At 38.6% G+C, this 12,168-nt stretch overlaps 1 protein-coding gene across 1 annotated transcript in view; it reads left to right on the top strand.

The window, feature by feature from the left end:
• The window catches only part of LOC309548612 (ovochymase-2-like), a gene marked incomplete at its 5' end in the record, with an annotated part of 139,578 nt that overhangs the window by 23,622 nt on the left and 103,788 nt on the right, over positions 1–12,168 (top strand). The window contains 3 exons of the mRNA XM_082248589.1: positions 2,760–2,878; positions 6,498–6,591; positions 9,274–9,414. Of these exons, the coding sequence (XP_082104715.1) occupies positions 2,760–2,878; positions 6,498–6,591; positions 9,274–9,414 (354 nt within the window). The remainder of the gene's footprint in view (positions 1–2,759; positions 2,879–6,497; positions 6,592–9,273; positions 9,415–12,168) is intronic.

The following is a 12,168-nucleotide window of genomic DNA, read 5'->3' as shown; positions in this document are numbered from 1 at the left end:
GTATGCTGTCCAGTTCTGGGCACCGGTCCTCAGGAAGGATGTGCTGGAACTGGAAAGAGTCCAGAGAAGGGCAACAAAAATAACTAGGGGAATGGAGGACATCAGCTATGAGGAAAGACTAAAAGCACTGAACTTATTCTCTCTGGAGAAGAGACAATTAAGGGGGGATATGATATCAATGTACAAATACTGTACTGGCAACCCTAGCATAAGGAACAAACTATTCCTAGAAAGGGTATACAATAAGACACGTGGCCACTCACTAAAACTAGAGGAAAGGCGGTTTAACCTTAAAGTACGTAGGGGGTTCTTTACTGTCAGAGCAGTAAGGATGTGGAATTCTCTTCCGCAAACAGTCATATCAGCAGGGAGCATTGATAGTTTCAAAAAACTATTAGATGGGCACCTTAAAGACCACAACATACAGGGGTATATAATGTACGGTTAACAGCAAACACACACACATCATAGGTTGAACTGGATGGACTGATGTCTTTTTTCAACATCACTAACTATGTAACTATGTAAATCATTTATATGTTGCTTGATTTTCCAGTTTTTAAGCCTAACTGGATTATTATGTGTTCTGATTACAGATGTTATTTAAATTATATTGTCACCTTTCTTTTACTGTACCCAAGCCACTGTATTTTGAAGACATACTATCCAAGCAAATTCACTGTAAAGTAGCTGTGGGCCCCAAAAACTTTTTGTTATACGTTTTGATAAAGTGGGTAGAGATAAAAACTCCTCTAAAGTTTTATTGATATCTCTGTCCTTACTGGTGTGAGTCTCCCTTTCTATTTGTCCTGGTGACCATTGTCACTAAAACTGAAAGTGGTGGGGAATACAACATTTAACAGTTTTCACCAGAACAAGAAGTGGGAGTTCCTTTTCCAATAACTTATTTTTGATTGACCGATGCCTAAAGGGGAATTTCACTCACTTAGATATCTCCTAATACTATAAGTTGAAACAGGAAGTAAAGGCAAAACTCCCCAAATGGACAAAGACAGCAAATAAATAAACTGTCAGAAGATTTATCTGTCCCTACTCTATCCAAAACTGAAAAAATAAGAATGACTGTTCAATAATTTAAATTGTAATCAGTACAAATTGTTTTATTTGCATGACTGTTCCTAATTTGTGCAAAGAGTGATTAAGTTGGAATTTTACCTATTTGGAGAATAAAGCAAGCTACCTTACGTCTATGTTTTAGTTAACTGTGTCATACACTAACATTAAAACAATGCTTTCTAAATTTTCTAAACTTTCTATTATTATTTTTTGTATCACATTTTAAAGGCGAAGACAAATTTGCTGCATTTAGACTTATTTTTTTTTTTTAGTTGTATTGTTATTATCATTAGTTTATAGAATTTATACAGCACCAAAAGTTTGCTCAGTACAATTTGATACAAGAGGATTAGAAGGGCTCTGCTCATGAAAGCTTACAATAAAAAGGGGAAGGGCAAGTGGTACTAAAGGTAATAACTGTGTGGGATGAGCTTGTGGATAAGGTAGAAGTACAGTTTTTAGGTGGAGGCTGGATAGGCCTCTCTGAAGAGATGTGCTTCCAGAGATTGCCAAGGTGGACAGAGTATGAGATGGGGGTAGGGTGTTCCAGATAATGGCAGAGACTCTAGATAAATTCTGGAGGCAAGCTTGGGAGCAGGTGACAAGGGAGCTAGAAAGCAGGAGGTCTTGGGGGGAGTGGTTTTGGTGGTCTTGGTATGGATGGCTTTGTATCTTGTTGTTAGTATTTAAAATTGTATACATTCGGCTATCGGAAGCAAGTGTTTGAGTTTGTTAGGATATGTGAAAATCTAAGGCCCTATTCAGACATTGCATAAACAGAGAGTAAAAAACACGTTTCACTATATGTTACAACAATGCACAATCTGTTTGGTGGGTATGGCAAAAAAAATTAGAGTTCTAGGTAACAACACAGTGGCACGTGAACCATTAAATGCTTCAGATTATTTTTTTAGTAACCCAATCTGCAGCATCCACTCATAACTAAGAAACCTAACTGAATGGGCTTATACTTTAAAGCGTATCTGAACTTAGTTTCTAGAAATATTAGGATATGTTAATTGTGTCTAAGCAAAAAATCTATTCTTTGCTTAGAATTTCTCCTGAAAAACAGCAATGCACTTTCTCTGTCTAGACATTTTGTGCCCACAATCTGATAGCTGTATATTTGCAGCCAAATCGAATGCCTCAGATCACTGAGTTGCTCACTATCAACTGATCGTCTGTGCTACTTACTGTTCTTGCTGGAGAGGAAGTTGTAAATTAGGGCTTGCAGACAGACATCTCCCTGCTTCTGCTATTTTATTCCTGTTGATCTGTACTTAACCTCTCCTTAATTATTCTACCATAGCCTCTTACTTGATTATGCCACCTTAAGCTCTTACTTGATTATTCCACCTTAACCTCTCACTTGATTAATTCACCGTCAGTCTTCAGATCACCAGTCTTTAGAGGAGCAGCACTGACATGAAAAAGCAAAGCTTTGCAGCTGCCTTGCTACTAGGATGGCCACCCTCACACAAAGACACAGTGCACAACAAGGCATCATAATTCAGAAATGGGTAAAAGATTACCTGCAGGGAGACCACTTTTGACTAGTCCCTTGTCTTCGTTTTGCCTTTATAGGCCAATTTTCCACAGTTCGGCTTTTCCTCCAAAAAACATAAATTGATTTGGTATACTTTAATTTTTTAATTGCATTTTTGTTTTTATTTGTCATACAGACTGCAGTTCCATATATCACCTCTCTGGATCTTCAGGAAGCTTTTCCAGTTTAAATTACCCTTCAAGCTATGAGAACAATAAAATATGTGCGTGGGAAATAACAGTTCCTGATGGCAAAGTAAGTGCTTACAGATTTATGCAATTGCTGCTAAGAGGAGAATAACCTGAAATTAAAATAGAATGTATCGTTACTCAAGTAATATATCGATTTTTGGAGATAGGCACCTGTTTGGGGCCAATAATAGGGGATTTCGAACCGACAGCCATGAAAAGGCTTACAATACAAGAAATTCACAAAAATATTATTGTCTTAACCACTTAAGCCCCGGAAGATTTTACCCCCATTCCGACCAGGGGGTATTTTGCGATTCGGCACTGCGTGACTTTAACGGACAATTGCGCTGTACCTAAACTAATTTGACGTCCTTTTTTTCCCACAAACAGAGCTTTCTTTTGGTGGTATTTGATCACCTGTGCGATTTTTTGATCACGCGCTATAAACAAAAAAAGAGCGTCAATTTTGCAAAAATAGCAATATTTTTCACATTTTTTTATATGAAATTCCCCCAAAAAAAATGTAAAAATCAAAATTTTTAAAAATTTTCGGCCAATTTGTTTTATGCTACCTATGTTTGGTAAAAAAAATCGCAAAAAGCGTATTTTGATTGGTTTGCGCAAAAGTTATCGCGTTTACTAACAAAGGGAAAGATTTTTGTCATTTTTGTTGTTTTTTTTTTAACGCGTAATGGCGGCGATCTGCGATTTTTTTTGCGGTACTGCGACTTTGCGGCGGACAGATCGGACCCTTGACTGACATTTTTGACACTTTTGGGGTTACCAGTGACATTTCTACAGTAATCAGTGCTATACATATGCACTGTTACTGTAAAAATACACTGGTAGTGAAGGGGTTAACTTTATTTGGAAGGGAGGGGCTGTGTGTGTCCCTAGGGGCGTGGTTTCTACTGTGATTGGCTGTGGCTCTAGCTGTAAGGACACTGATCAACGGATCTACATACTAGATCCGAGTGATCAGTGTCTTTGCAGCGAGGAGAATGACAGGCAGTTTGTTTACACAAGCTGCCTGACATTCTCCCTCTCCCCCGCCGATCGCCGAGTGGCCGGCGGACATCGGGTCCGCTGGTCACACGCGCTGGGGGGTCCGTGACCACGCGGGAGCGGGAGCGCGCCTCCGGGGGCGCGCGCTCGCTCCCTAGACCCTCACAAGCAAGCAACGTAGCCCTACGTTAGTTTGCCTGTGAGGGGCTGACCGCCGACGTAGATAGTCGTGCGGCGGTCGGCAAGTGGTTAAATAATGATTCTTTGGTTTTGGGGGACAATGAGAACTAGATTGGAACTGTGTTACTTATGGCAAACCAGACCACAATATGTACATGACCGAATTTACCCTAACACGATGGAGCAACCATGATTGTTTTGATGAGACTGGTAGATTTTTTTTTTTTTTTTTTATAAATTGTAAATCCTTCATATTAAATATGAAACTGAGCAGCCCAAATAATCCCTTAAACATATACTAAAACATTCAATACTTCTTGACAAAAGCCAAAGTTCCCAGTTTGTTAATCTTCATCTAGTGGCCATACCTCCGTATCTCCGAATAAGTATATATTATAACGGCAAATTAAACTTCTTGACAGTTATTAGAAAAATTCTTTATAATCAAACTCTTGCAAGCACTGGTTTGTCAGGTTCTTTCCCTGCCCCACATGCATGTTTCAGCAGGGCATTTGTATTCAGTCCCTATGATGAACCATAAAAACTGTTAGGTATAAATGTTCAGGGAATTTTGTTAGTCACCACTAAATTATCACTTATATATGGCAACCCTACTATGTATTCTTCAATACCAACATAAATAAAGTATTGTGTTACACATCATGTATCATAAATGTTCTCAGCTACCAAAGTCCAGGCCTTTTGATCTAACAGTTAAGGGCCAATATACAGTATCTGTTCAGTTGATCTTTGTACAGTTACTATCATTGATAATAGACAGGCCTGGCTTGCTCTAAATATCCTGAATCATCACGAATCTTGTCTTTATAGTGTACCTAAAAATGTATGTAACAAATGTTGATGCTAAAGGGGACTTATAAGTTGAAAGCAAGCCTGTGCTTTGCACGTGTTGAGCAAAGGAATATTTAATACTCCTTCCCAAGCATCGAATACTTGCATTTCCTCTGTTCAACTGCTGGCTGCAAAAAAAATAAATACTGTATTTTTTGGCGTATAAGACTACTTTTGAACCTCAAAAAAATCGCCCAAAAATGGGGGGTCGTCTTATACGCCGAGTATAATATCTCCAAGGTAACCTAAGTGTAAGTATTACCGGTAGATGAAAATTAGGGGGGGTCGTCTTATACGCCCAGTCGTCTTATACGCCGGAAAATACGGTAAATGATTTTTTCCATCCTTGGTATGCTGGAGCATGAAAATCACTCCCCTGCCTCTCATATGAAAGCACTGGCGCTTGGCCCTGCACTGTCACATTGGGGGTGGGGAGAGAGTCCTTAGCCCTGTATAAGCTTCAGTTAAAATTACGTTTAGCTTACCAGGAGCTGCCTTTACTTGCTCCTGGTAGATATCTGGAGTGACATGAGAATGAAAGAAAGGTGAGAAAATACTGCTGCTGAGGGTGAACCCTTCTACTTTACCCTGCATAGGGAAAGAACCGTCCCCCTTTAAATAAAAAAAAAAAAACACTACCTCTATGTAGTTGCGCTCTCTCCCAGAGAACCTGTTAAACAACTGCTGATTTTTTCATTGGTTGGTGTTCTCAAGGAGTATAGTTTTACTACAATACCAGATTTCACCTGTAAGAGGCCTGCATTCGCACCAAAGCATTACCAACTTACGGTAATAGGATGCTTAGGGAAATATTTACAACTATATTAACTGCAATCAAGAATAATGACCAATGGGAGCTTTCACAAGCAAGGACTCATTTAAAGTTGTGTTGCCCTCTGCGGTGGATTGCTTTTAAGGGCTCATTTACACTTCCTTTAAAACATGGCTTTGAACACGCTTTGTTAAAGCTCTCTAAATGCCAGTCAAAGCCACTGCCACTAAATAAAATGGTTAGCTTACAATCCTGTTTACATCTTGTGTTTGCTTTACTTCGGCTTCACTTCAAAACTTATACCCCATGATGCTTTAGTGGTGCTTCAAAGCCTCCATAAAAATCTATGACAAAGTTCTCTTGAAGCACATGCAGCTTTTGAGCTTTAGCTTTGCTTTGTTTTGGAGAAATTGCATTTATGAGATATCAACATACACACAAGGCATTGCCAAGCTTCATTAAAGCTTCAAAAAAGTGACCGAAGCATCATTGAAAAACCACCGAAGCATCATTGAAGCACCACCAAAGCATCGAAAAAGCATGTTGAAGCGGTGGGTGCTTTAATGTGTGTTGAAGTCGAAGCAAGTGTAAATGAGCCATAAGAGGACATTTGGACAGGAGACTGGGAGGTAATATGTTGCCTCCTCACTGCCTGTTTAACTCTTTAAAGCCCACACCAATGCACCAAAACCGTGTGCACATGTTTGCTACTTTTCCTTTTCTCATGAATGGAAAGTTGACCAACAGAAAACAGAATGATTACAGATTTTTTTTAATTTGCAGATCTCCCCTTAGTTTAATATAATATATATTGTACTGTATGTATGTGTGTAAATGAGGTAATCACTTGACTTGCATAAATTGTGTTTTTCAGGTAGTCCACTTGTGGTTTACAGAGTTCCAGGTAGAAAGCAGCACATTTTGTAGTTCAGATCACATCACTGTAGAAGATAATGTGGGAGTTCTGGGTATGTATAAAAATGATACAAAGACAAAACGATAGAACTCTTGTTTGCCAGATAATAAGCCCATGAGCTTTTCTAGGCAGCATACTTATATTTGTTAGCTGTGTTGCAATGTCCTTACATAGTTTACAGGGTCAAACTTTTTGTTCTATACAAGTAATTTTATGGCGGATCTTTTAAACATCAAAAGAATATAAAAAGAAGATAAAAACCTAAAGTACAGCTAAAGGTTCCTTTATGATAGACTAAACAAGTACCAAATCTAGTTACTATCGTGATGCAAGTAAACAACCTCTGAGCCAAATTCTCCTGTTCATTTGTGTTGCAGCACATGTTTTTTAATGGAAGACCACAGTTCTAGTTTAATATTTTAAATGAATTGATATTAAAAGGTATATGATATGGGTTTTGGATTACTTTAGGGAATTTGTTGACCACTTTTTTTTGGTATGTGTTTCAGGGGAAGCAAAAATGAGGAATAGAAAAACTGCATTCGGATCCAGTGGTTAGACTGGGTATTGCCAAAATCCCTGGGTAATAGAACAAAAGAAGGAATTCCCCTGAGTTGTGGGACTTTAATGGCAATAACCAGGCCTTGAGTAATAGGTATATTTCAATAAATGTATTATAGTACAAAAAAAATATAACTTTCATAACTTTTTTTGTACTATAATAAATTTATTGAAATATACCTATTACTCAAGGCCTGGTTATTGCCATTAAAGTCCCACAACTCAGGGGAATTCCTTATTTTGTTCAAAAATGAGGAATGGTTTGCATAGTTATTAGTTTTTGGGGATCAGCAGAGGATCAGAGTAGTGAACAACAATTTATCTAGTAATTCTTTTTTTGGAGACTAGAGTGAGCTCAGATGATTGAACAATATCCTACATATTTATAAATTCTTGGAGACAAAATTAGTTCAAACTAGTGAACAATATTAGTAGCCAAATGCAGAACTTCGCTCTCTCAATCAACACTGGATTTTTTAATTCCTTATGCTGTTAGCATTATTAAATAGATAGGATATTAGCAATATATCAGCAATAGATATTTATTCAGTTATTTCCTGGTTACCATGCCTACACAAATAATGTCATATATCCCAGGAGTCTTCAGGAGGAGAGAAGGGGAGGAGGGGGTTTCTCATCCAAGCAATCCCTCCTGCCTGCATGTCTGAGCTAAGGGCAGATGAATTCCAGGAAGTAAATACTACATGAACCATCTACTCTTACTCAAGATGGCCACGGCCAGAAATGCTAGGGGGTGTTTTTCAAAGTGATTTTTCAGCAAAATAGAGCATGGAGACATGGATGAATGGATGGGTTTGCTTTGAATATTCAAAATGAATTAAATAGTGTTTTTGGTTTATGGTGCTCACATGAATTGTAGTTCACCTTTTAGAAATGTTAATGAGGATATTTCCCTCTAGAACATTTTTTTTGCTCTCCCTGTAAGTATTAAAGGAGTTGTAAAGTCAGGAGGTTTTATATCTTAATGCATTCTATGCATTAAGATAAAACATCTTCTGTGTGTAGCAGCCCTCCCAGCACCCCTTAATATTTACCTGAGCCCTTTCTCTCTCCAGCGATGTCCATGAGTCACTCGGCTGTCCAAGACTCTCCCTCCTGATTGGCTGAGTCCCATTGGCTCCCGCTGCTGTCAATCAAAGTCAGCCAGCCAATGAATGAAGCTCTGACGTTGGAGACATATAGTAATTTTCTGGCAATTTCCACCAATTTCATCAAATTTGATCAAAGTGACCTACCACCAAGTTCAGCCATTTTTGCAGCCGAAATCTAGTTGAAAGCAGTTGAAATAGCCTGAAAATTGTGCATGACCAGCACTAAGAGGGACATTGAAATTCAGCTACAGGCTTTTCTACTGAGGGATTATATAGATACATATCCATTAAAGGTTTAGAAAGGAGAGTTGTCTGTATTTCCTAATGCAATAAAATGTTATCTTTCAATGTAAGTCACTTAGAATCTGTCTGAGATACAGAAGAGTTTTTCTGTACTAATTTAAATAAATTAGTTTAAACTCACCAATAAAAGTGTGAAATACTGTACAATACTGAGAAGCTCATCTGCTACTGTGCCATTCATTTCAGTTTCACAGGCAATCTGGATGTCAAATCCAAGGGGCCCACTCCCACTCCTTATAATGTTGAAACTGTAGAAATCAGGCCACACACAACAACGTTTCATACAGGTGGTTTATTAGCAAGCAGATCACTGTCAGCTCACACTGCAATTTTTTCCACCTTGAACCACAACTCCAACGTGTTTCACCATGAACAGGGCTTAATCATGCCTAATCAAGGATAAAGCCCTGTTAAGGGTGAAACATGTTAAAGTTGTGGCTGGAGGTCGAAATGATTGCAGTGAGCGCTGTCATTGATCTGCTCGCTAATAAACCATTTGGATAAAAAGTCATTAATGTGCAGCCTGATTTCTACTGTTTGAATGTGAAATATTGTACTTATGAACATAGGAATAAAAAGTAAATGCCAGCAAAGTGTGTATTTATGTGGCTTTTAGGTTGTCTGCCTATATCTATTTTAGCCCCTTTCTTAGCCAAGGACTACAGTCGATCACTACTGATATATATTTTATTGCAGACATGAATTTTCTTTCTTCATAATATCATTTATAATTCAATGGTCTATTTATTTGAACACAGGCACATACTGTGGGCACTTAACTCCTGGCCCTATAGTTTCTGTTGGAAACAAGCTTTTTGTAAAATTTACCACTAACGATAAAACATCAGACAAGGGATTTCGGGCAAGTTATGAAGCTGTGGATCCAAACAAGGTGCCAGGTAAGAAGAAGCACAAACATTTAAAGCAACACAGATTTAAAACATTCTAAATGCAAAAAAATGTGCAGTCCCACAACATAGTCAAATTAAGATTGAGTGTTTAAAAATAACTTATTGTAAATTATGAACAAAAATGGAAAAGGTTTGGATCTATAACAGTTCCCGATCACACGTTGCTTAGCCTGCCCATCATGGGAGACTGATGTAATCAGGAGTCCCTCCTCTTATTTGTGGAGTCCCTGGAAGGGCAATTAAAGGGGTGAAAAAGCCTCAAGACCTTACTCTCCCAAGATGTCACAAGGTGCATACTCAAAGCACAGGTTCACTTTAAGCATTAAGATGTTTGGTTCAAATCCAATCTAAATCTTTACGCTTTGGGGTTTGAATATTGTCCCAGTGCTGACTAACACTCCTCTAGATCCTCCAGAGTTACAGTTTCTAATACCAATCCAAAAAAAAAAAAAAAAAAGCTAGTGGTAACAAGCCCAAATCTAATATTTAGTCTTCCCTAACTGTAGCAGGGATTTATTTGAAGAATAAAATAATTAGTTTTGTATCGCTCCGGTGCTATACACAGGTGGTAAACTATTAGTAATAAATAGCCAATAAAGTGAGTGATTAAGACTAAAGGGAGGAGGAAGAGATAGAGGACAGATGAATAGGGGGGGGGGGGTATGGGAGAGAATGGGAGGTGAGGTAATGGGTTAGAGGGGGGGTGGGGGGTGAGGGAGTAGGGGGCAGGGAAGGAAAGGGGAGAGGCCCCCCTAGGGGAGGAAAAAGGTGTGGTGGCAGACTCAAAGTGAAGAGTAATGAATGCCTGTTAAATAGGTTAAGGGTGCAACAGATTTTCATCAGAACCAGGGGGAAGTAAATGGGTCCCCCATGGGTTCCAGAGCTTCTCATATTTTGTGACTTTGTCTAAAAGCGTTGCCTCTATCTTTACATGGATCATAGCCTGCATAATTCTATGTTTTGCTGCAAGCACACACAAGTTAGAGGTTTCTCAGGCTTTTACTATGGTCTGCTTAGCAGTGGTAGTGACATGAAGTAGTAGTTTAAATTGGCGGTGTGTGTCAAGCATATAGGTTTGTTATTCAGGAGAGCCACAGTTGGATCCAGTGATAGGGATGTGGCAAAAAGTTTCATAACGATTGAAAAAATCTCTATCCAGAAGGTTTGCAATCTCACCAAATGTAGAGTTGTTTACCTGCCTCCTTTTAGCCGCGAAAGCAGTGCGGTGGGTTTTGTGGGAGGAATTTGTAAATCCTGGAGGGGACCAGGTACCACCCGGTAAGCACCTTGTAGTTGGTTTCCATGGCAGCAATGTTTGATAAGGAAGATTAAGTCGCCTGCCAGATGTGTGATAAAATCAGCATGATTGAGCATGAGGTTGAGATCCCCTTCCCATCTGCTAAGATATTCTGGGGGCTTTGCTGTTTCCGGGGCTACCAGGAGAGTTTAGAGTACAGAGATTAGCCCATGTCTGTAGGGGTCAGATTTACAAATCCTTTCAAAAGGGGTAAAAGTAGAGTCCAAGGGGTCAGAGGGGGTAATTGGTGTAAGGAAATGTTTGATTTGCAGAAATTGGAAGAGTTCGAGGAGGGAATGTTATAGGCTTCACAGATGGTCTGGAAGGATTTAAAGGAAGTGGATGCAAAAAAATTATTAAATCTGATAAGGCTAGCTCTCAACTAAGCCAAGAATGAGGCCGGGAGGACCAGACTGGATAAAAGGATGGGTTGCGAAGGCCTACATCTATTTAAAAAGAAATAGCCACAAAGGAAATGCATGAATATATTTTAACGTTGTGCGAAACTTTGCATTATTTTTTGCTGCCATCTCTCATGTTACTTAGGAGTGACAGACAAACATGTGACAGCTTTCTGGGTCAGCATAAGTAAACTTTAGTTTGTTAAATCTAAAAAAATTGTCACCCACATCAATAAAACACAAGTCTGCTAGTAAACCAGTACTATATTTTGCAGTATAATAAGGAAAAGCTTGGAAAAAGTTCAAATCCTCTAGGGAGGGAACAGAGGTATACTGCAGCAATGCAGAAAAAATACAAATAGATAACCTATTTGAGCCCATAGATCCATCTTTATTCTCAAGATTTCAAAAATCCTGCAAGCAAAGATGCCCAAGAATAATTAGCACTACTCAACCATAACTTATTATTTCTTTTATTTATGGATTGTTGAAAAAATGTGTTCTTGCTGAACAAATTTAATATACAGATGAAGTACACATACACTAGTAAGACCAGTAGGCAAGTTGTATTATGCATTGTATTCTAAATTGCTAAATGTGTTGTAACTATGGGTAAAGCAACCCTATCCCGAGGTTAAAATGTCAAAATGTTTGATTTGCAAAAGAAAAGTGTTTATACTCACCTTCTCTGCTTCCTATTTCACTAATCTTCTCTTTCTTGCAGGGCAATCAGCTCTTTTAGTGATAACAGGTTGTGCTCTTGACCTCTCAAAGAGCTGGCAGATGAGACAATGATATTTAGTCAATGATCATTGTTTCCATATAAAAAGACAATCATAAAAAGACAAGGGCCACCCAGGTTTGAACAGGTTTACAGTACAAAAACACTCTAGTAATAAAGGTTAATTCGACCCAACGATTGGTATTACTAATACAGTACATGGTCCTATTGGTATGCAAGGTAGTAATTCTTGGCACAAAGCTTTAGGTGCAAACCAACATGGAATCCCAAAGTTTCCCATTATGTCAAAATTTGGTTTTCCA

The sequence above is a fragment of the Pelophylax lessonae genome, assembly GCF_965119305.1.
Source record: "Pelophylax lessonae genome assembly, chromosome: 1".
Lineage (NCBI taxonomy): Eukaryota > Metazoa > Chordata > Amphibia > Anura > Ranidae > Pelophylax > Pelophylax lessonae.
Note: the sequence above shows the minus strand (reverse complement) of the source record. Positions and strands in the feature narration are given on the sequence as shown.